The sequence below is a fragment of the Macaca mulatta genome, chromosome 10, assembly GCF_049350105.2.
Source record: "Macaca mulatta isolate MMU2019108-1 chromosome 10, T2T-MMU8v2.0, whole genome shotgun sequence".
NCBI lineage: Eukaryota > Metazoa > Chordata > Mammalia > Primates > Cercopithecidae > Macaca > Macaca mulatta.
In genome coordinates, this window is record NC_133415.1 from 116866888 (window position 1) to 116890824 (window position 23937).

The 23937-nt window shown below is 49.7% G+C and overlaps 1 protein-coding gene across 2 annotated transcripts in view; it reads left to right on the forward strand.

The window, feature by feature from the left end:
- The first annotated feature begins 927 nt into the window (after nucleotides 1–927).
- The window catches only part of PRPF6 (pre-mRNA processing factor 6), a 54059-nt gene continuing 31049 nt past the window's right edge, over nucleotides 928–23937 (forward strand). Inside the window, exons 1-10 of one of the 2 annotated variants that reach the window (XM_077952201.1) lie at nucleotides 928–1112; nucleotides 2841–3009; nucleotides 4842–4960; nucleotides 11816–11916; nucleotides 15954–16032; nucleotides 17442–17618; nucleotides 18159–18314; nucleotides 20474–20568; nucleotides 21026–21182; nucleotides 22796–22958. In XM_077952201.1, the coding sequence (XP_077808327.1) occupies nucleotides 15991–16032; nucleotides 17442–17618; nucleotides 18159–18314; nucleotides 20474–20568; nucleotides 21026–21182; nucleotides 22796–22958 (790 nt within the window). In that variant the 5' untranslated portion in view covers nucleotides 928–1112; nucleotides 2841–3009; nucleotides 4842–4960; nucleotides 11816–11916; nucleotides 15954–15990. The remainder of the gene's footprint in view (nucleotides 1113–2840; nucleotides 3010–4841; nucleotides 4961–11815; nucleotides 11917–15953; nucleotides 16033–17441; nucleotides 17619–18158; nucleotides 18315–20473; nucleotides 20569–21025; nucleotides 21183–22795; nucleotides 22959–23937) is intronic. The other variant, XM_077952200.1, reaches the window with a different exon arrangement.

Consider the following 23937-nt stretch of genomic DNA (forward strand, 5'->3'; position numbering starts at 1 on the left):
TGTTTATTTCAATTAGCTCTCCAGGAGCTGAGGATGTGGCTCTCACCAGAATGTCCAAGGCATGTTGGTGGGCGTGGGTGGGGTCTCTAGTCCCACTGGAGGGACAGATGCATGAATGGAGGTTCAAGAATATGAGTGCTAGGCCAGGCGCGGTGGCTCAGGCCTGTAATCCCAGCACTTTGGGAGGTCGAGGCAGGCGGATCACGAGGTCAGGAGATCGAGACCATCCTGTGAATGGTGAAACCCCGTCTCTACTAAAAACACAAAAAATTACCCGGGTGTGGTGACGGGCGCCTGTAGTCCCAGCTACTCCGGAGGCTGAGGCTGGAGAATGGCGTGAACCCGGGAGGCGGAGCTTGCAGTGAGCCGAGATTGCGCCACTGCACTCCAGCCTGGGCAACAGAGCGAGACACCGTCTCAACAACAACAACAACAACAACAAAAAAGAATATGAGTGCTGAAAGCTTAGGGCAGCAGTGTGCGCCCAGGACGCACACGGACAGGTGTGCCCATAACCAGTACACACAAGCTCTGCACAACTGGACAGGGTACAGCTCTGCTTGGAAGTGATCAGGGCCCACCCGGGGCGAGGGCGGGCAGCTGGGCTGGTTCAGAGGGAGGGGACCACGGGTCCTATTGGCACAGACAGGTCTCCTCGGGAATGCATGAGAGCACTCGGGAAGGAGCGATGCCTCAGGCTATTTTTGGCCCCCCGGGGCCTGTTAGGGTCCCAGTGCAGGCTCGGCCTGGCTCTCCCCGCCTCGCCACGAGGAGGCGCTCCCGCGCACGCGCCTGCCACGTCCCCTCCCCTTAGCCGCGGCCGGAAGTCGTCGAACCGGCACGTCGGGGCTTCCGCCCGGGGAGTAAAAAAGTGGGCGGGGCGTGTGCGGACTGAGGGCTCTGCTTCCGGGGCGCGGGTGACGCGACGTTCGCGACACCTTCCTGCGGAGCGCCTCGGACGTCGAAGCCTGGAGTCTCTGCTGCTTCCCCTCTTCCGCTGCCTCATTCCGTTGCTTCCTAGCCTTGGTCGTCGCCGCCGCCATGAACAAGAAGAAGAAGCCGTTCCTGGGGATGCCCGCTCCGCTCGGCTACGTGCCGGGGCTGGGCCGGGGGTGAGGCCTGGAGCGGCGCGCCAGGGGCGGGGACCCGGCTAGCGGAGCGCAGTGCGCGTGTTTGGGGGCGGGGGTCTGTGGCCGCGCTGTCTAAAAGACGCTTGGTGGATCGGCTTAATCCCTGCAGGAAGCAACGGGCTTTGGGGTCAGGACATAAGTGTGTGCACCCTGCCTGCCGCCTAGATGGGACATGTTGGCTCTCAGCCCAGTGTTTTGGTCTGTAAGATGGGGAATGATGTATGCAGTCTGCAGTGAGGTGTAGAGGAATCTGATGTGTAGTGGAAACACGCGACCACCTTCCCCAGGTCAGGCTGACACACCCCCCGCCCCGCCCCGCCTTAAGCGTGCCTGGGTCCTCCTTGCCTGCAACACAGATGACCACCATACGTTGCTGGATAAGTGAGCAGTCGTTGTTACCCTATTTGGCTATTCATTTGATGAGGAAAACTACTGGGTTTTTCTTGGTGGTGGTATTATATTAGAATCTGTGGGGCACACACAAAGCTCCGATAGTGACAGCATCATCAGAGGACCAGAAGCTCACTAAGGAGGGTTTGGTATTAGCATAAATAAGCACGTAAAGAAGACCAGATTTAGAACCCAATGCTTAATGGAGAGTAGCATTGGAGTCAAGTTTAGTAGGAGAGCTGGACTTAGGGCTGCAGAAACGTGGTAGCGATAAAAGAGAAACTGACATTCTGTGTGCAGGAGTTCGGAAAAAAGTGAGGTAAGGAGGAAGCCCAGAGAACAGGAGGGAGTCCAGTGTGAGTGGAATGTGCAACCAATAGAAAAGAGCTCAGGAAGTTGGAGAGGCTTTGAGCGTCAGGCTGCAGCTCCTGGATGTATTAGAAAGACCATGACCCTTCAGAATTATTATTATTTTTTGAGACGGAGTCTTGCTCTGTATGGAGTGCGATGGCGTGATCTCAGCTCACTGCAACCTCTGCCTCCCCGGTTCAAGCAGTTTTCTGCCTCAGCCTCCTGAGTAGCTGGGATTATAGGTGCCCACCACCACACCTGGCTAATTTTTATATTTTCAGTAGAGACAGGGTTTCACCATGTTGGCCAGGGGGGTCTTGAACTCCTGACCTCATGATCCACCTGCCTCAGTCTCCCAAAGTGTTGGAATTACAGGCATGAGCCCCTGCGCCCGGCCCAGAATTTTTTAGTCAGAGCTGTGTTTTGGAAAGAATCATCTGGCAGAGCATGGGTTGAAGTAGAAGAAGGCTAAAGGCAGGGAGAGCTACCTTGGTTTCCAGCTGTGATGCGAGTCATAGTCTGGGAAGGAGGGATTTTGAAGGTGGATTCATTAGTACTTGGGGACAGACAGGATGGGGAAAGTGGGAGAGGGAGGCAAAGATTATGTCATCTGGGACAGCAGTGCTGTTATCAGCTGAAACACCCCAGAGCAGCTATAAGGTGGGTACAGAAGAGGACCTCAGTTTGGGCCAACTTGGGTTTAAGGGCCTAGTTGGATGTGGAGGGGGAGATGATGGAAACCTTAGGGTGGAGAGAGATTGCCTTGGTAACATCGTCAGGATAGGCTAAAACCTTCAGGTAAGCAGAGAAGATCGGTAGCGTTTGAGACTGCAGATCATTGTCACCAGGATCTTTGGAGGTTTCCCAGAGGTGTTAGAAAAAGAGGTGTTAGTAAGTGATGACCAGGGGTGGAGAAGAGCACAGGAACAGAGTTGTTCAGATACCGGGTGTCCTGGGGGTCTCCCGCAGCGCCACTGGCTTCACCACACGGTCAGACATCGGGCCCGCCCGTGATGCAAATGATCCCGTGGATGATCGCCACGCGCCCCCAGGCAAGAGAACTGTTGGGGACCAGATGAAGAAAAACCAGGCTGCTGACGATGACGATGAGGATCTAAATGACACCAATTACGACGAGGTGAGATGTGTCCAGCTTTCGTGGCTCCTCCAGCCAGTCTCTGGGAGCAGCTGACCTCACCATTGTGTGTTGGTGTCTGTAATGAATGGCTTGGAGTGGCTCATGCATTTAAAATTTCAGCTATTCATGGGACATCTTTACAGAGAGTGAGAGGGAGGAGGAAAAATATGAGACGAAGTTTCACTCTTGTCAGAGGAGGTGTTCTTGCAGATGTTGGGACCGCTGCCTTGGCATTTCGTGTTGGCCAGTCTTTTTTTTTTTGAGACGGAGTTTTGCTCTTGTTGGCCAGGCTGGAGTGCAGTTGTTTTTATTTATTTATTTTTTTTTTGAGACCGAGTCTGGCTCTGTCGCCCAGGCTGGAGTGCAGTGGCCGGATCTCAGCTCACTGCAAGCTCCGTCTCCCGGGTTTACGCCATTCTCCTGCCTCAGCCTCCCGAGTAGCTGGTACTACAGGCGCCCGCCACATCGCCCGGCTAGTTTTTTGTATTTTTTTGAGTAGAGACGGGGTTTCAACGTGTTAGCCAGGATGGTCTCGATCTCCTGACCTCGTGATCCGCCCATCTCGGCCTCCCAAAGTGCTGGGATTACAGACTTGAGCCACCGCGCCCGGCCTGGAGTGCAGTTGTGCGATCTCAGCTCATCGTGACCTCCGCCTCCCGGGTTCAAGCGATTTCTCTTGCCTCAGCCTCCTGAGTAGCTGGGATTACAGGCATGTGCCACCATGGCCGGCTAATTTTGTATTTTTAGTAGATACAGGGTTTCTCCATGTTGGTCAGGCTGGTCTCGAACTCCTGACTTCAGGTGATCTGCCCACCTCGGCCTCCCATAGTGTTGGGATTACAGGTCTGAGCCACCGCGCCTGGCTGCCAGTCTTTAATGATAAAAACTTAAAGTGGAATTGGTGACAGTGTTTGCTTTTTTTGGCTTTAGTGCTTGCCCTCTAAAAAGACATCTACAGAAAAACCTCAGCTGACTGAATATCGATTAACTGTCTTCTAACATGTGACGCCTTTCCTCTGAGGAATATTTAAAAAAATAATTTTAGTTTTGAGGCCAGGCATGGTGGCCCACACCTATAATCCCAGCACTTTGGGAGGCTGAGGCAGGCAGATCACCAGGTCAGGAGATCGAGACCATCCTGGCTAACACGGTGAAATCCTGTCTCTACTAAAAATACACAAAAATTAGCCGGGCGCGGTGGCGGGCGCCTGTGGTCCCAGCTGCTTGGGAGGCTGAGGCAGGAGAATGGTGTGAACCTGGGAGGCGGAGCTTGCAGTGAGCTGAGGTCGTGCCACTGCACTCCAGCCTGGGCAACAGAGTAAGACTCCGTCTCAAAAACAAACAAACAAAAAATTTAGTTTTGAAATAATTTTAAATTTGCAGGAACTTGCAAAAATAGTGCCAAAAAAAAAAAAAAGTTTCTGCATATCTTTCACCAAGCTTCTCCCCATCTTACATGACCTCAGTGCAGTTATTGAAACGAAAGAGTTAACATCGACACAGTACTGTTAACTAATCTGTCAGTCGTATTTGCATTTCATGTGTTTCCACGAATGTCCGTTTTCTGACTTAGGCTCAGTTCAGGAACCCCCGTTGCATTTTGTCATGTCTCCTTGGTACCTTCCAGTTGGAGCGGCTCCTCTGTCTTTCATGCCCTTGACACTTGAAGAGTAGTCACCAGTTATATTGTAGACTGTCCCTCAATTTGGCTTCGTTGGCTGGAGAAAATAATTTAGCAAGTATTTCACAAGTAGAGATGATCTCTGTTTCTGCTGGTGGGGATGGTGATGGAGGAAAAGCTGACCTCTCTGCACATGTCGTTTGCTTCTCAGTTTAATGGCTACGCTGGGAGCCTCTTCTCAAGCGGACCCTATGAGAAAGATGACGAGGAAGCGGATGCCATTTACGCAGCCCTGGATAAAAGGATGGATGAAAGAAGAAAAGAAAGACGGTAAAAGAGATTGTTGCCTTTCACGATGTTTATCCAACTTTAAAAAAAGTTTTGAGGCCAGGCGCAGTGGCTCACGTGTGTAATCCTATCACTTTGGGAGGCCAACGTAGGACGATAGCTAGAGCCCAGGGGTTTGAGACCAGTGTGGGCAACATAGCGAGACCTCATCTCTACACATAATTTAAAAATTAGTCAAATGGTGCACACCTGTAGTCCCAGCTACTTGGGTGGCTGAGGTGGAAGGACTGTTTAAGCCCAGGAGGTAGAAACTGCAGTGAGCCATGATCATGTCAGTGCATTCTAGCCTGGTTGACATAGTGAGACCCTGTTTCCAAAAAAAAAAAAGTTTTGAATTTTTTTTTTTTAATTAGAGGTGGAGTCTCGCTCTGTCGCCCAGGCTGGAGTACAGTGGTGCGATCTCGGCTCACTGCAAGCTCCGCTTCCTGGGTTCACGCCATTCTCCTGTCTCAGCCTCGTGATCCACCTGCCTCGGCCTCCCAAAATGCTGGGATTACAGGCATGAGCCACCGTGCCCTGCCTTTTTTTTTTTTTTTTTGAGATGGAGTCTTGCTCTGTCACCCAGGCTGGAGTGCAGTGGCGCAATCTCAGCTCACTGCAAGCTCTGTCTCCTGGGTTCACGCCATTCTCCTGCCTCAGCCTCCTGAGTAGCTGGGACTACAGGCACCGCCACCACGCCCGGCTAATTTTTGTATTTTTAGTAGAGACGTAGTTTCACCGTGTTAGCCAGGGTGGTCTCGATCTCCTGACCTCGTGATCTGCCCGCCTCGACCTCCCAAAGTGCTGGAATTACAGGTGTGAGCCGCTGCGCCCGGCTGTTTTGAATTGTTTTATACTCAGAGAAACGTTGCAATAGTATGCTTTTAGGCCACCTGAGGGTCTTGGTGTGTCGTAGCCATGCTTGGATAAGCCCTGGGCTGTTACGGAACAGCCTTAGGGGCTGGGGGCTGCAGTGGAGAGCTTAAGAACTCTTAAGATTTTCCAGAAATCAGTAGAATTTTGTGGATTACTTTTATGATACATCAGGGTTACCATCTTTGAAAAGGGCTCACTGACTGTTGATTAATCTTTTATATGTTGAGTAATTTGCAAATGAATTAAAGATGTCAAATGACACATACAAGCTACCAAGATTGAACCATGAAGAAATCCCAAACCTGAGCAGACGAATAAGTAGTGAGATCAGAGCTGTAATAGAAAGAGTCCTAGCAGAGAAAATCCCAGAATCTGATTGCGTCATCGCTGAATTTTACCAAGTATTTTAAGAAGAACTAGTATCAATTCTACTCAAACTATTCTGAAAAATAGAGGAGGGAATACGTCCAAACTTATTCTACAAAACCAGTAGTACCCTGATGCCAAAACCAGACAAAGACACACTGAAAAAAGAAAACGTTAGGTCAGTATCCCTGATGAACACTGATGCAGAAATGCTCAGCAGAATACTAGCAAACCATATTCAACAAGACATTGGAAAGAGGGTTCATTGGCTGGGCACAGTGGCTTATGCCCGTAATTCTAGCACTTTGGGAGGCTGAGGTGGGCGGATCTTGGGTCATCTGAGGTCAGGAGTTCAAGACTAGTCTGACCAACCTCGTGAAACCCCGTCTCTACTAAAAGTATAAAAATTAGCCGGGCATGGTGGCGCATGCCTGTAATCCCAGCTACTTGGGAGGCTGAGGCAAGAGAATCGCTTGAACCTGGGAGGTGGAGGTTGCAGTGAGCCGAGATCACGACATTGCACTCTAGCCTAGGAGACAAGAGCAAGACTCCATCTCAAAAAAAAAAAGATTGTTCATCATGACCAAGCGGCATTTTGCCCAGGGGTACAAGTGCAAGGGTGGTTCAACATATGCAGATGAATCAGTGTTACACGTTTTATCAACAGAGTGAAGGAGAAAAACCATACAATTTTTTTTTTTTTTTCGAGATGGAGTCTTGCTCTGTTGCCCAGACTGGAGTGCAGTGGCACAATCTCAGCTCACTGCAACCTCTGCCTCCCGGGTTCAGGTGATTCTCCTGCTTCAGCTTCCTGAGTAACTAAGACTACAGGCGCCCGCCACCACGCCCGGCTAATTTTTTGTATTTTAAGTAGAGATGGGGTTTCACCGTGTTAGCCAGGATGGTCTTGATCTCCTGACCTCGTGATCCGCCTGCCTTGGTCTCCCAAAGTGCTGGGATTACAGGCATGAGCCACTGCGCCCGGCCTGATCATTTTAATTGATTCTGAAAATGCATTTGATAAAATTCAACATTCCTTTATGATAAAAACTCTAAGAAAACTGGGTGTAGAAGGAATATACCTCAGGCTGGGCGTGGTGGTTCATGGTGGCTCACATCTGTAATCCCAGCACTTTGGGAGGCTGAGGCGGGAGGACTACTTGATCTCAGGAGTGTGAGACCAGCCTAGGCAAGAGGGTTAATACCCTTTCTGGCTGGGTGCGGTGGCTCAAGCCTGTAATCCCAGCACTTTAGGAGGCCGAGACGGGCGGATCACAAGGTCAGAAGATCGAGACCATCCTGGCTAACCCGGTGAAACCCCGTCTCTACTAAAAAATACAAAAAACTAGCCGGGTGAGGTGGCGGGCGCCTGTGGTCCCAGCTACTCGGGAGGCTGAGGCAGGAGAATGGCGTGAACCTGGGAGGCGGAGCTTGCAGTGAGCCGAGATCCGGCCACTGCACTCCAGCCTGGGCGACAGAGCGAGACTCCGTCTCAAAAAAAAAAAAAAAAAAAAAAATACCCTTTCTTTCCAAAAAATACAAAAATTAGCCAGGCTTTGTGGCACACACCTGTAGTCCTAGCTACTCAGGAGGCTGAGATGGGAGGATTGCTTGAGCCCAGGAGGCGGAGGTTACAGTGAACGGAGATCACACCACCACACTTCAGCCTGGGCAACAGAGTGAGACCCTGTCTCAAAAAAAAAGGAACATATCTCAACACAATAAAAGCTATATACAGCTGGATGCGGTGGTTCACGCCTGTAATCACAGCCCTTTGGGAGGCCCAGGCAGGCAGATCATTTGAGGTCAGGAGTTTGAGACCATCTTGCCAACATGGTAAAACCCTGTCTCTGCTAAAAATCCAAAAGTTAGCTGGGTGTGGTGGCTCAGGCCTATAATTTCAGCCACTTGGGAGGTGGAGGTTGCAGGGAGCCAGGATCACGACACTGCACTCCAGCCTGGGCAACACGACAAGACTGTCGCAAAAAAAAAAAGCCATATACGATGGGCCTACACCTAGTATCGTACTGAATGGGGAAAAACTGAAAACTTTTTCTCTGGGATGTGGAACAGAACAAGGTGCCCACTTTCACCACTGTTATTCAACATCGTACTGGAAGTCCTAGCTGGAGCAGTCATCCAGATTGGAAAAGAAAAAGTTAAATTATCCTTGTTTGCAGATGGTATGATCTTATATTTGGAAAACCCTAAAGACTCTACCAAAACACTGTTGGAGCTGACAAAATCATTAAAGTTGCAGGCTATGTTGCCAGGTGCGGTGGCTCACACCTGTAATCCCAGCACTTTGGGAGACCGAGAGTGGGTGGGTCACCTGAGGTCAGGAGTTTGAGACCAGCGTGGCCAACATGGAGAAACCCCATTACTATTTTTTTTTTTTTTTTTTGAGACGGAGTCTCACTCTGTCCCCCTTGCTGGAGTGCAGTGGCCGGATCTCAGCTCACTGCAAGCTCCACCTCCCGGGTTCAGGCCATTCTCCTGCCTCAGCCTCCCGAGTAGCTGGGACTACAGGCGCCCGCCACCTCGCCCGGCTAGTTTTTTTTGTATTTTTTAGTAGAGACGGGGTTTCACTGTGTTAGCCAGGATGGTCTCGATCTCCTGACCTCGTGATCCACCTGTCTCGGCCTCCCAAAGTGCTGGGATTACAGGCTTGAGCCACCGCGCCCGGCCCCCGTTACTATTAAGAATACAAAAATTAGCCGGGCGTGGTGGCGGGTGCGTGTAATCCCAGCCACTCGGGAGGCTGAGGCACGAGAATCGCTTGAATTTGGGAGGCAGAGGTTGCAGTGAGACGAGATGGTGCCACTGTACTCTAGCCTGGGTGACAGAGTGAGGCTCCGTCTCAAAAAAAAAAAGTTGCAGGATACAGAATCCACAAACAAAAGTCAGTAGCATTTCTGTTGTCAACAGTGGACCATCTGAAAAATGAAGAAAGTAATTATATTTACAGTAGCTACAAATAAAATACTTAGGAACAAATTTAACCAAAGAAGTGAAAGATCTCTACAGTGAAAACTATAAAACATTGATGCAAGAAATTGGACAGAGATTCTGTGTCCATAGATTGGAAGAATCAGTGTTTAAAATATCCATACGACCTGGTCCGGCGTGGTGGCTCATGCCTGTAATCCCAGCACTTTGGGAGACCGAGGCAGGTGGATGACTGAAGGTCAGGAATTGGAGACCAGCCTGGCCAGCGTGGTGATACTCCATCCCTACTAAAAAAATACAAAAATTGCCTGGCGCTGTGACTCACGCCTGGAATCCCAGCACCTTGGGAGGCTGAGGCGGGTGGATCACTTGAGGTCAGGAGTTAGAGACCAGGCTGACCAACATGGTGAAACCCTGTCTCTACTAAAAATACAAAAATTAGCTGAGTGTAGTGGCACACGTCTGTAATCCCAGCTACTCAGGAGGCTGAGGCAAGAGAATTGCTTAAACCCGGGAGGCAAATGTTGCAGTGAGCCGAGATTGTATCACTGCACTCCAGCCTGAGCAACAGGGCAAGACTCTGTCTCAAAAAAAAAAAAAAAAAAAAAAAAAAAAATCAAAAACCAAAAAGTAGCTGGGCGTGGTGGCACATGCCTGTAGTCCCAGCTAGTCGGGAGGCTAAGGCAGGAGAATCGCTTGAACCCAGGAGGTCGAGGTTGCATTGAGTTAAGATAGCACCACTGCACTCCAGCCTGGGTGACAGAGTGAGACTCCATCTTAAAATAAAATAAAATATCCATACTACCCAAAGTGATTTACAGATTCAATGCAATCCTTGTCAAAATACTAGGGACATTAACAGAAACTGAAAAAATAGCCAGGTGCAGTGGCTCATGCCTGTAATCCCAACACTGTGGGAGGCCAAGGTAGGTGGATCACTTGAGGTCAGCAGTTCAAGACCAGCCTGCCCAACATGGTGAAACCCCATCTCTACTAGAAATACAAAAATTAGTTGGGCATAGTGGTAGGCGCCTGTAATCCCAGCTACTTAGGAGGCTGAGGCAGGAGAATCACTTGAACCTGGGAGGTTGCAGTGAGCTGAGATCGTGCCATTGCACTCCAGCCTGGGCAACAGAGTGAAGCTCCTCAAAAAAAGAAAAAATAATTCTAAAATGTATATAGAGCCCAAAAGACCCAGAATAGCCAAAGCTATCCTGAGCAAAAGGAACAAAACTGGAGGAATACTTGACTTCAAATTATACTATAGAGCTATAGTAACAAAAACAGCATAGTACTGGCAGAAAAACAGACACATAGACCAATGGAACAGGATGGACCCAGAATTAAATAGATACATCTACAGTGAACTCATTTATTTATTTATTTATTTTTCTTTTTTTTTTTTTTTTTTTTAGGCGGAGTCTTGCTCTGTCGCCCAGGCTGGAGTGCAGTGGCCAGATCTCAGCTCACTGCAAGCTCCACCTCCTGGGTTTACGCCATTCTCCTGCCTCAGCCTCCCGAGTAGCTGGGACTACAGGCGCCCGCCACCTCGCCCGGCTAGTTTTTTGTATTTTTAGTAGAGACGGGGTTTCACCGTGTTAGCCAGGATGGTCTCGATCTCCTGACCTCATGATCCACCCGTCTCGGCCTCCCAAAGTGCTGGGATTACAGGCTTGAGCCACTGCGCCCGGCCTTATTTATTTATTTTTCTTGAGACGGAGTCTCGCCCCAGGCTGGAGTGCAGTGGTGTGGTCTTACTGCAACCTCTGCCTCCTGGGTTCAAGCAGTTCTCCTGCCTCAGGAGAACTCCTCCCAAGTAACTGGGATTACAGGTGCCCACCTCCATACCTGGCTAGTTTTTGTATTTTTAGTAGAGACAGGGTTTCACCATGTTGGGCAGAATGGTCTCAAGCTCCTGGCCTTGTGCTCCACCCACCTCAGCCTCCCAAAGTGCTGAGATTACAGATGTGAGCCACTGTGCCCAGCTCTGTTGCTTTTTATACTTGTAATTATAACTTCCTGGGATGTATGTGGAATGTTTTATTTTTTGAAGATAATTTTAGAATAGTAAAATATAGTTCTTCTGGAATTTTATTTATTTTTTATTTTTTTGAGCCTTCCAGGCTCAAGTGATTCTCCTGCCTCAGCCTCCCGAGTAGCTTGATTATAGGCACATGCCACCACACCTGGCTAATTTTTGTGTTTTTAGTAGAGACAGGGTTTTACCATGTTGGCCAGGCTGGTCTGGAACTCCTGACCCCAAGTGATCCGACCGCCTCAGCCTCCCAAAGTGTTGGAATCACAGGCGTGAGCCACCGTGCCCAGTCTTGCCACACACTTTAAACAACCAGATCTTGCGTGGTGTAAACTTGCTGTCTCGAGGACAGCACCAGGCCACCAGGGATCTGCCCTCATGACTCAGTGACCTCCGGCAGGCCCCACCTCAAACACTGGGAATTGTAATTGAGCATGAGATTTGATGGGGACACAGATGCAAACCGTATCATTTGGCCTCCCAGAGTACTGGGATTAGAGACATGAGCCAATGTGCCTGGCCTGGAAATCTTTTTAGAAGCTCATTATTAAATCATTGTGCATAAATTTGTACCTAGAGTAATTAAGTGTGAATGGCATTGCATTTTAATTTTTTTTTTTTTTTGGATACAGGATCTTACTCTGTCACCCAGGGTGGAGTACAGTGGCTTGATTATAGCTCTCTGCAACCTTGAATTCGTGGCTCAAGCTTTTCTCCTGCTTCAGCCTCACAGGTAGCTAGGATTGCAAGCACCTGCTACCACACCCAGCTATTTTTGGGATGGAGTCTCACTCTATTGCCCAGGCTGGAGTGCAATGGCATGATCTCGGCTCACTGCAGCCTCTGCCTCCAGGGTTCAAGGGATTCTTGAATCCCAAGTAGCTGGGATTACAGGCGCACACCACCACGCCCGGCTAATTTTTGTAGAGACGGGTATTTTTAGTAGAGACGAGGTTTCACCGGTGTTAGCCAGGCTGGTCTCGAATTCCTGACCTCGTGATCTGCCTGCCTTGCCCTCCCAAAGTGCTGGGATTACAGGCGTGAGCCACCGGGTTTGGCTCACACCCAGCTAATTTTTGTCAATGTTACCCAGGCTGGTTTTGAACTCCTGGCTTCAAGTGATCCACCTGCCTCCCCTAATTTTGGCCTCCCAAAGTGCTAGGATTACAGGCATGAGTCACTACACTCAGCCCTACTTTTTTTTTTTTTTTTTGAGACGGAGTCTCGCTCTGTTGCCCAGGCTGGAGTGCAGTCATGTGACCTTGGATCACTGTAAGCTCCGCCTCCTGGGTTCATGCCATTCTCCTGCCTCAGCCTCTGGAGTAGCTGGGACTACAGGTGCCCGCCACCATGCCCGGCTAATTTTTCGTATTTTTAGTAGAGATGGGGTTTCACCCTGTTACCAGGATGGTCTCTATCTCCCTACCTCGTGATCTGCTTGCCTTGGCCTCCCCAAAGTGCCGGAATTACAGGCATGAGCCACCGTGCCTGGCCAGCCCTACATTTTAAAGATTGATTGGAACCTCCAGGGTTAATGCATTTTAAAAAACATCAGGCTGGGTGCAGTGGCTTACATGTGTAATCCTAGTACCTTGGGAGGCCAAGGCGGGAGGATCACTTGAGTCTAGGAGTTCGAGACCAGCCTGGGCAATATAGTGAAACCCTGTCTCTACAAAAAGAAAATAAAAATTAGTCAGTGGCACATGTCTGTAGTTCCAACTACATTCCCAAGGCTGAGGCAGGAGGATTGCTTGAGCCTAGGAGTTTGAGGCTACAGTGAGCTATGATTATACCACTGCACTCCAGCCGGGGCAAGAGCAAGACCCTGTCTCTAAAACAAAAACAAAACAAAAAATAGCAGGTGACATGGACCCATGTAGAAAGTCATTAAATTAAATGTTTTTATTTATGTATTTATTTATTATTTTTTGTGACAGAGTCTTGCACTCTCGCCCAGGCTGGAGTACAGTGGCGTGATCTCAGTTCACTGCAAGCTCTGTCTCCTGGGTTCACGCCATTCTCCTGCCTCAGCCTCCCAAGGAGCTGGGACCACAGGCGCCCGCCACCACGCCTGGCTAATTTTTTTGTATTTTTAGTAGAGATGGGGTTTCACCTTGTTGGCAGGGTGGTCTCGATCTCCTGACCTTGTGATCCACCTACCTCCGCCTCTCAAAGTGCTGAGATTACAGACGTGAGCCACTGCACCCGGCCATACGTTTTTAAAAAGTAGTGTCCTTGGCTAGGCACGGTGGCTCACACCTGTAATCCCAGCACTTTGGGAGGCTGAGGTGGGCAGATCATGAGGTCTGGAGATGGAGACCATCCTGGCCAACACGGTGAAACCACATCTCTACTAACGATACAAAAATTAGCCGGGTGTGGTGGTGCATGCCTGTAGTCCCAGCTACTCGGGAGTCTGGGGCACGAGAATCACTTGAACCTGGGAGGCGGAGGTTGCAATGAGCCGAGATCGTGCCATTACACTCCAGCATGGTGACAGAGTGAGACTCCATCTCAAAAAAAAAAGTAGTGTACTTATTAAAACTTTTTATTCTGAAAACTGTCGTAATACAAACAGGAAGGACAGTAGTGTGAATACCATCTCCTCACACGTCGTCTCAATGCTGAAGTACAGTTACATGGGTGATGCAAACTGTTCTAGCACACAGAGCTGGGGAGCTGAGCTGAGTTGGTTGTTAGAGGTGAACTGTTTACTTGGAAGAGAAGGAAGCAAGGAGGGAAAGGAGAGATGAGTTCAGTAGAGTGTTTGGTAGTAACTAGGATAGTTATTGTTTTTCCTTTAGGTGGTTTTTTTTTTTTTTTTTTTTTTGCGTGACGGGGTCTCACTCTGTTGCCCAGGCTAGATCGGCTCACTGCAACCTCCACCTCCTGGATTCAAATGATTCTCTTGCCTCAACCTCCCAGGTAGCTGGGGATTACAGGTGCCCGCCACCATGCCCAGCTAATTTTTATTTTTATTTTTTTATTTTTTTATTTTTTTATTTTTTATTTTTTTTTTTTTTGAGACGGAGTCTCGCTCTGCCGCTCAGGCTGGAGTGCAGTGGCCGGATCTCAGCTCACTGCAAGCTCCACCTCCCGGGTTCCCGCCATTCTCCTGCCTCAGCCTCCCGAGTAGCTGGGACTACAGGCGCCCGCCACCTCGCCCGGCTAGTTTTTTGTATTTTTTAGTAGAGACGGGGTTTCACCGTGTTAGCCAGGATGGTCTCGATCTCCTGACCTCGTGATCCGCCCGTCTCGGCCTCCCAAAGTGCTGGGATTACAGGCTTGAGCCACCGCGCCCGGCCTATTTTTATTTTTTTGAGATGAAGTTTCACTCTTGTCACCCAGGCTGGGGTATAATGGCATGATCTTGGCTCACTGCAACTTCCGCCTTCTGGATTCAAGCAGTTCTCCTACCTCAGCCTCCTGAGTAGCTGGGATTACAGGCACGTGCCACCACACCTGGCTAATTTTCATATTTTTAGTATAGACTGGGTTTTACCACATTGGCCAGGCTTGAACTCCTGACCTCAGGTGATCTGCCTGCCTCGGCCTCCCGGAGCGTTGGGATTACACGCATGAGCCACTGCGCCTGGACTTCTTAGGTGTTTATAGGTTGGTCCTACCTTTGGGATTTTGTGAATTTTCTTTTTTTTTTTTTTTTTTTTTTTGAGACGGAGTCTCGCTGTGTTGCCCAGGCTGGAGTGCAGTGGCCGGATCTCAGCTCACTGCAAGCTCTGCCTCCCGGGTTTTTACGCCATTCTCCTGCCTCAGCCTCCCGAGTAGCCGGGACTACAGGCGCCCGCCACCTCGCCCGGCTAGTTTTTTGTATTTTTTAGTAGAGACGGGGTTTCACCGTGTTAGCCAGGATGGTCTCGAACTCCTGACCTCGTGATCCGCCCGTCTCGGCCTCCCAAAGTGCTGGGATTACAGGCTTGAGCCACCGCGCCCGGCAGATTTTGTGAATTTTCAAGCAGTACTCATACTCATGTTCTCATGTTCAAATGGAGTTATTTAGATCAAAGTAAGATATTTTTTGTTTTAATGAATTTCTACATGTTTTTATTTTGTGGATAATTGAATTATTAGACTTGCGAATGTATTTTTATTTATTTATTTATTTATTTGAGACAGAATCTCTCTGTCACCCAGGCTGGAGTGCAGTGGTGCGATCTCGGCTCACTGCACCCTCTGCCTCCTGGGTTCAAATGATTCTTGTGCCTCAGCCTCCTGAGTAGCTGTGATTACAGGTGTGTGTTACCATGCCCAGCTAAGAATGTATTCATAATTACCTTAAAATATATTTGATTTGGGCCGGGCGCGTTGGCTCACATCTGTAATCCCAGCACTTTGGGAGGCCGAGGCGAGTGGATCACAAGGTCAGAAGTTCGAGACCAGCCTGGCCAGGATGGTGAAACCTCATCTCTACTAAAAATACAAAAATTAGTCGGGAGTGCTGGCGGGTGCCTGTAATCCCAGCTACTTGGGAGGCTGAGGCAGGAGAATCGCTTAAACCCAGGAGGCGGAGGTTGCAGTGAGCTAAGATTACTCCACTGCACTCTAGCCTGGGCGACAGAGCAAGACTCCATCTTAAAAAAAATATATATATATACACACGCATATATCTATATATGTGTACATATGTATTTGATTTAACTGCTGAGAGTATGGAATTGTTCTTTTTGGTGGTTTAATTGAGATGTGTAATAAGCAGCTTTGCTTCAGAACAGGCATGCAGTGTTTCTGATGTGTACATGTTTCCTTTCCTAGGGAGCAAAGGGAGAAAGAAGAAATAGAGAAATATCGTATGGAGCGCCCCAAAATCCAACAGCAGTTCTCAGATCTCAAAGTAAGCCGATGAAATGGTGTGCGGTTTCTAACGCACTTAACCTAACCCGCAGAGACTCAGACTGCTCTTACGTGGAATTGATGAGACTTTACTGACTTGCTCTTTTTCAGTTTAGAGGGTCATTGCTTAGAAGAAAGTCCTTGCTTCAGTATGTTTAATTATATGTGTGTAAAAAAAACCCTTCCCCTACCACAAAAGGTAGGACAAATGAACTTATTTTCTTTGTAATTTTAACTCCATTTATAAGATTTTCTTTCTTTTCTTTTTTTTTTTAGTTGAGGCAGTCTGGCTCTGTTGCCCTGGCTGGAGTGCAGTGGCATGGTCTCGGCTCACTGCAACATTCACCTCCCAGGTTCAAGCAATTCTCGTGCCTCAACTGCCCAAGTAGCTGGGATTACAGGCTCCTGCCACCCTTCCCAGCTAATTTTTGTATTTTTAGGAGAGATAGGGTTTTGCCATGTGTGCCAGGCTGGTCTCGAACTCCTGACGTCTAGTGATCTGCCCACCTCGGCCTCCCAAAGTGTGGGATTACAGGCATGAGTCACACGTCTGGCCCCATTTATGTGTAAGGTTTTCTACACTGTGTCCCCTGGGCTTTGAGAGAATAATTTACATTTTAGAGAAGTTGAACAGATCCAATAAATTGATTTTTCTAAGTGAAGTAGAAAACTATTTTTGGGGCTGGGTACAGTGACTCACACCTGTAATCTCAGCACTTTGGGAAGCTGAGGTGGGAGGATCACTTGAGTCCAGGAGTTTGAGACCAGCCTTGGGGAGAACCTGTCTTTACAAAAAATAAAAACTTAGCCAGGTATGCTGGGCGTGGTGGCTCACGCCTGTAATCCCAGCACTTTGGAAGGCTGAGGTGGGTGGATCATGAGGTCAGGAGATCGAGACCATCCTGGCTAACATGGTGAAACCCAGTCTTTACAAAAAAAAAAAAATACAAAAAATTAGCCGGGCGTGGTGGCAGGCACCTGTAGTCCCAGCCACTCGGGAGGCTGAGGCAGGAGAATGGCGTGAACCCGGGAGCGGAGCTTGCAGTGAGCCGAGATCACGCCACTGCACTCCAGCCTGGGCGACAGAGCGAGACTCTGTCTGAAAAAAAAAAAAAAAACGTAGCCAGGCGTGGCGGCCTGTGCTGGTGGTCCCAGCACCTTGAGAAGCTGAAGTGGGAGGATCACTTGAGCCTGGGAGGTTGAGGCTACCGTGAGTTGTGATTGTGCCACTGAGTCCAGCCTGGGCAACAGAGTAAGACCCATCTCAAAACAAACTAAAAGCAATTGCTGCATCCGAATCTTTTCTAAAGCATGATGATCTGGAGGCTAGAGGTGAGGGAGAGCATGGTCCTACCTGGGCACATGAAATTCTGTCAGAGAATTAATGTTTTGGGGGCTGTACATTTCCAGAGGAAGTTGGCGGAAGTCACAGAAGAAGAGTGGCTGAGCATCCCTGAGGTTGGCGATGCCAGAAACAAGCGCCAGCGGAACCCACGCTATGAGAAGCTGACCCCGGTTCCTGACAGCTTCTTTGCCAAACATTTACAGACCGGAGAGAACCATACCTCAGTGGATCCCCGACAGACTGTGAGCCTGCAGAAAAAGGGCGCGTGTGGCCCGTTTTGTCTTGTTAGATCAGTGGCAGGAGTGGTGGGTTGTGTTGGATTCGGTGCTTCTGCAGGTCATGGCTATGCTGTGGCCGAGTCTGTCCGCACAGCTGTGCGTATGTCAGGCAACTGGGGAAGTATTTCAGAGAATAAATTTCTTTGGCATGAAATGCAAACTGTTGGCCGGGCGCGGTGGCTCACGCCTGTAATCCCAGCACTTTGGGAGGCCGAGGCGGGCGGATCACGAGGTCAGGAGATCGAGACCATCCTGGCTAACACGGTGAAACCCCGTCTCTGCTAAAAAATACAAAAAATTAGCCGGGCGTGGTGGCAGGCGCATGTAGTCCCGCTACTCCGGAGGCTGAGGCAGGAGAATGGCGTGAACCTGGGAGGCGGAGCTTGCAGTGAGCCGAGATCGCGCCACTGCACTCCAGCCTGGGCAACAGAGCGAGACTCCGCCTCAAAAAAAATAAAATGCAAACTGTTGTTTTATTCTTCCCTTTCCTCTCTTCTCCTCCAGCAATTTGGAGGTCTTAACACACCCTATCCAGGTGGACTAAACACTCCATACCCAGGTGGAATGACACCAGGATTGATGACACCTGGCACCGGTGAGCTGGACATGAGGAAGATTGGCCAAGCCAGGAACACTCTGATGGACATGAGGCTGAGCCAGGTGAGTTTGTCACGCAGCATTTTCCTGTAGACAGGTTTAGATATTTTTATTTTGTTTTGTTTTCTTCTTCTCCTTCTTCTTTTTTTTTTTTGGCTTGATTTTTGCCTGAATAATTCTGCAGATTTAAAAAATTTTTTTAATTTTGAGACAGTCTTGCTCTGTCACCCAGAGGCTGGAGTGCAATGGCATGATCTTGGCTCGCTGCAACCTCCACCTCCCGGGTTCAAGCGATTCTCCTACCTCAGCCTCCTGAGTAGCTGGGATTACAGGTGCACACCACCATACCCGGCTAATTTTTGTATTTTTTGTAGAGACAGGGTTTCACCATGTTGGCCAGGTTGTTCTCAAACTCCTGACCTCAGGTAATCTGTCTGCCTCGGCCTCCCAGAATGCTGGGATTATAGGTGTGAGCCACTGCACCTGGGCTTTTTAAAAAATATAAAATAATGATTTTTTTAGAATTGTGTTTTCTTCCTGCCCCTCAGTAAATTGTCTTGTGGCCCTGCATGGAACGTGTACTTTGATCTGGAGATTGGGTGCTCTAGACACCAGTGAAGTACATATCTTTCTGATATGCACATCAGAAACCGTGAAGGAACATACATACTACTTTTGGCCTGGCCAACATGGTGAAACCCTGTCTCTACTAAAAATACAGAAATTGGCCAAGTGTGGTGGCGGGTGCCTGTAATCCCAGTTACTCGGGAGGCTAAGGCAGGAGAATCGCTTGAACCCGGATGCTGGAAGTTGCAGTGAGCTGAGATTGCACCAGTGCACTCCAGCCTGGGCAACAGAGTGAGACTGTCTCAAAAAAAATAAAAATAAAAAGGGGGGTGCAATCACGACTCACTACATACAGCCTCGACCTCCCTGGGCTGAGGCGATCCTTCCACCTAGCACTTTGAGAGACCGAGGCAGGAGGATTGCTTGAACTCAGGAGTTCAAGACCAGCCTGAGCAACATGGTGATGGTGAGACTCCGTCTCTACAAAAACTAAAAGAAATAGCTGGGCCTGGTGGTGCGTGCCTGTAGTCCCAGCTATTTGGAGGCTGAGGTGGGAGGATTGCTTGAGCCAGGGAGTTTGAGGCTGCAGTGGGCTATGATCGTGCCACTGCACACCAACCTGGATTACGGAGTGAGACTCTCAAAATAAATAAAACTGTCACAGTAATTTTTTTGTGGTAAAATATATGTAACACTGAATTTACCATTTTAATCTTTCTTAACTGTACATACCTTCATTGACATAATTATGTTCATGTTGTTATACAGCCTCATCACCATTCATCTCCAGAACTGTTTCATCTTCCCAGATTGAAACTCTGTACCCGTTAAACACTAAGTCCCCATGCCCTTTCTCCCTGGCCCCTGGCATCCACCATTCTTTCTGTTTCTGTAAATTTCGCTACTCTCTGGACCTCATATGACTGCAGTCTTACAGTATTTACCTTATTGTGACGGGCTTATTTCACTTAGCTCATGTCCTTAAGGTTCATCCTTGGTGCAGCGTGTGTCAGCATGTTTTTGTTTTTGTTTTTGAGACACAGTCTCACTCTGTCCCCAGGCTGGAGTTCAATGTCACGGTCTTGGCTCACTGCAACCTCCACCTCCCAGGTTCAAATGATTCTCCTGCCTCAGCTTCCCAAGTAGCTGGAACTATAGGCGTGTGCCACTACGTCTGGCTAATTTTTGTATTTTTAGTAGAGACGGGGTTTCACCATCCTGGCCAGGCTGGTCTCAAACTCCTGACCTTGTGATCCACCCGCCTCGGCCTCCCAAAGTGCTGAGATTACAGGTGTGAGCCACCACACCTGGCCAAAAATTATGTTTTTTTGTAGAGACAGAGTCTTTGGAGGCTGAGGCAGGGGGATTCCTTGAGCCCTGGAACTGGAGGCTGTAGTGAGCTATGATTGCCACTGCACTCCTACTTGGGTGACAGAGTGAGACCTTGTCGCAAAAAAATAAATAAAAATATAGATTTTTTTCCATACAGAAGAAATTTGTTATTATCACAAGGTGTTGTCTGAGTGCGATGAAGGTTGTTTTCTTTCTTCTCCTGACTACTCACCGAGGATTGTGGGAGGGGCTCCAGGGACCCTCTGAGATCTTCGTTTTGCACCTGGTCACATCCAGCTGACTCAGCCTGGCCTGTCTCACAGGTGTCTGACTCCGTGAGTGGACAGACCGTCGTTGACCCCAAAGGCTACCTGACGGATTTAAATTCCATGATCCCGACACACGGAGGGGACATCAAGTGAGTGCTTCGCAGAACCGCTGGGCTGGGATGGAGACTCCAGTTACCTAGGATATTTTGGATTTTATATGGGCAATATGCAGTCAAAATGTGACGTTGTTCTAAGAAATATAAAGTGGAGTAGTTTGGTTTTTCCATTTGAAATGTGTCTGTATCCAGTCATTGCATACACTGAACGTGTTACATGTGATACCGCAAGTCGCTGCCTGTGCTGAGCAGGAAAGCAGCCGGCTGTGTCCCACGTGCCCCATCTGGACCTCGGTTCTCAGCGTTTGTCTCAGGGAGGCTGAACAGGCTTGGAGGAGCGCACACTGACGTTCTGAGTTGTTTTGTGTAACTCGGGACATCAGGACTGATGGTTCTTACATTGCGACTGGGAGGTGGGTGCCTTCCTTCTAGGTCTCGGGTGCACCCCTGACAGCATGGCCTGATGCTGTGTGCACTCTCCCTCTTGTAGTGATATCAAGAAGGCACGACTGCTCCTCAAGTCTGTTCGGGAGACGAACCCTCATCACCCGCCAGCCTGGATTGCGTCAGCCCGCCTGGAAGAAGTCACTGGGAAGCTACAAGTAGCTCGGAACCTTATCATGAAGGGGACAGAGATGTGCCCCAAGGTGAGCTGCGCTGAGGCATTTCCTGGGAGGCTGCATGATTGTGGGCCCCCTATGGGAGTAAACTCCTTAGAACAAATCTCTTTCTTTTGGTATTGAAACTACAGACAGTGGGACAGGCTGGGGGAGCATGTGAAAAGCGGCTAAGGGTTTTTTTCCTGCTTGTTTTCACGTGGAGTGAAGGCTAATCCACCACTGTTTTTTGGTTTTTTTGTTTTTTTTTTGAGACAGAGTCACGCTCTGTCACCCAGGCTGGAGTGCAGTGGCACGATCTTGGCTCACTGCAGGCTCCACCTCCCGGGTTCATGCCATTGTCCTGTCTCAGCCTCCAGAGTAGCTGGGACCACAGGCACCTGCCACCGCGCCTGAATCCACCACGGTTTAATGGCAGGCTAAGCTTCATTATAAAGAGCTCAGTTGGTCAGCTCTTCACCCACCTAATGGCAGCTAAGCATGGTGGCTCACGCCTGTAATCTCAAGCACTTTGGGAGGCTGAGGCGGGTGGATCACCTGAGGTCAGGAGTTCGAGACCAGCCTGGCCAACATGGCAAAACCCTGTCTCTGCTAAAAATACAAAAGTTAGCCAGGTGTGGTGACAGGTGCCTGTAATCCCAGCTAATTGGGAGGTGGAGGTTGCAGTGAGCTGAGATGATGCCACTGCTCTCCAGCCTGGGGGATAGGGTGAGACATCATCTCAAAAAACAACAGCAAAAAAGAACTACCCAAGCAGTTGCACAGTCTCCGCTTTGTCCGTGGAGTTATCCTGCAGGCAAATCGTGCTCTTTTCACCAAGTGGTGTTTGTTTTTTTTTTTTTTGAGACGGAGTCTCGCTCTGTCCCCGGGCTGGAGTGCAGTGGCCGGATCTCAGCTCACTGCAAGCTCCGCCTCCCGGGTTTACGCCATTCTCCTGCCTCAGCCTCCCGAGTAGCTGGGACTACAGGCGCCCGCCACGTCGCCCGGCTAGCTTTTTGTATTTTTTTAGTAGAGACGGGGTTTCACCCTGTTAGCCAGGATGGTCTCGATCTCCTGACCTAGTGATCCGCCCGTCTCGGCCTCCCAAAGTGCTGGGATTACAGGCTTGAGCCACCGCGCCCGGCCAACCAAGTGGTGTTTTATGTGTTCTTTTTTTTTTTTTAAGTCTCGCTCTGTTGCCCAGGCTGGAGTGCAATGGCATGATCTTGGCTCACTGCAGCCTCTGCCTCCCAGGTTAAAGCGATTCTCCTGCCTCAGCCACCTGAGTACCTGGGATTGCAGGCACGTGCCACCACACCTGGCTAATTTTTGTATTTTCAGTAGAGACAGGGTTTTGCCTTGTTGGCCAGGCTGGTCTCAAACTCCTGACCTCATGATCCACCTGCCTTGGCCTCCCAAAGTCCTGGGATTACAGGCGTGAGCCACTGCACCCAGCCATTATGTTTTCTTCATTCAGACATATGGTAGCCATGTCCGCGAGTGTTATAAGGGGGTGACTCCTGGTGCAGGTGTGTTAGAGGCTGAGCTGATTGGCTTTTGTAAAATCTGGGGCCCGAGGATCTGCTCTAGAGATCTGTGCCTGCTGCCCTGTTGTGGCTTCCAGCCTGCCCTGAGCCTTATTGATCTTATCTCTTGCCTCGCAGAGTGAAGATGTCTGGCTGGAAGCAGCCAGGTTGCAGCCTGGGGACACAGCCAAGGCCGTGGTAGCCCAAGCTGTCCGTCATCTCCCACAGTCTGTCAGGATTTACATCAGAGCAGCAGAGCTGGAAACAGACATTCGCGCAAAGAAGCGGGTTCTTCGGAAAGGTGAGCCTCCCTCGGAGGTGCCTTCCACCAGCAGGGGCTCCTGGGGTCTCTGGCCCCTCCCTCGGAGGTGCTGCTTTCTCCCTCCTTGGGGCCCCTCCTCTCAGCAGCTTTCCTGCTCCTGGCTCAGGCTTTTGGTGAGAGTGGATAAGGAACCAGGGACATTTTTCAGGCCTTTTCTCAGGTTGCGTTGCCTCTGCCCTTGGACCCCCATGGGGGAGGGATACTGTGGTGGGCGAGTTCCCATCCCAGAAGGGATGTTGGGGTTGAGCCCTCACTCCTGCCTTTTTCCAGTGTGTGATTTTGGATGCATTGGGCAGTCACTCTGTGGTCCAGGCTTCCCTCATCTGCAGGGTGAGAACCATAGTAGCTCAAAGCCTGTGTCCTGGGGCTCTGGAGATGGTCTCTGTGAAGAGCGGAGCCGGCAGCTGGCATGTGCACACCCTTTGTGGGTGTTACTCACTTTCTCTCCTGAGAAGGCATCGGAGCCCCACGTTGATTGGACTCCTCCCTGCTGCTGACAAGGCTGCGTCTCCTGCCCCCAAGGCAGCGTGTGCCGTCAGCTCAGGCCAGATGATGGCGGGCGGTGTCCCTGCCAGGGAACCTGACTCCATCCAGGGATTCCTGCTAGGATAGAGCTTTTGTGGGCAGTTTGTTGATTTTTCTTTCTGTGGTTTCTCTTGTCACTGGAAGCGTGCAGTAGATGCTGCTGTTGAACTGGGCCCAGAACAAGTGCTGGTCGGGGGCTGTTCTGAAGCCAATCTGTGCAGGTGGCTTCTTTTTTTTTGTTTTGTTTTTTGTGGTTGTGGTTGTTGTCTTTGAGATGGAGTCTTGCTCTGTCGCCCAGGCTGGAGTGCAGTGGCGTGATCTCAGCTCACTGCAAGCTCCGCCTCCCAGGTTCACGCCATTCTCGTCTCAGCCTCCCCAGTAGCTGGGACTACAGGCGCCCACCACCTCGCCCGGCTAATTTCTTTTTGTATTT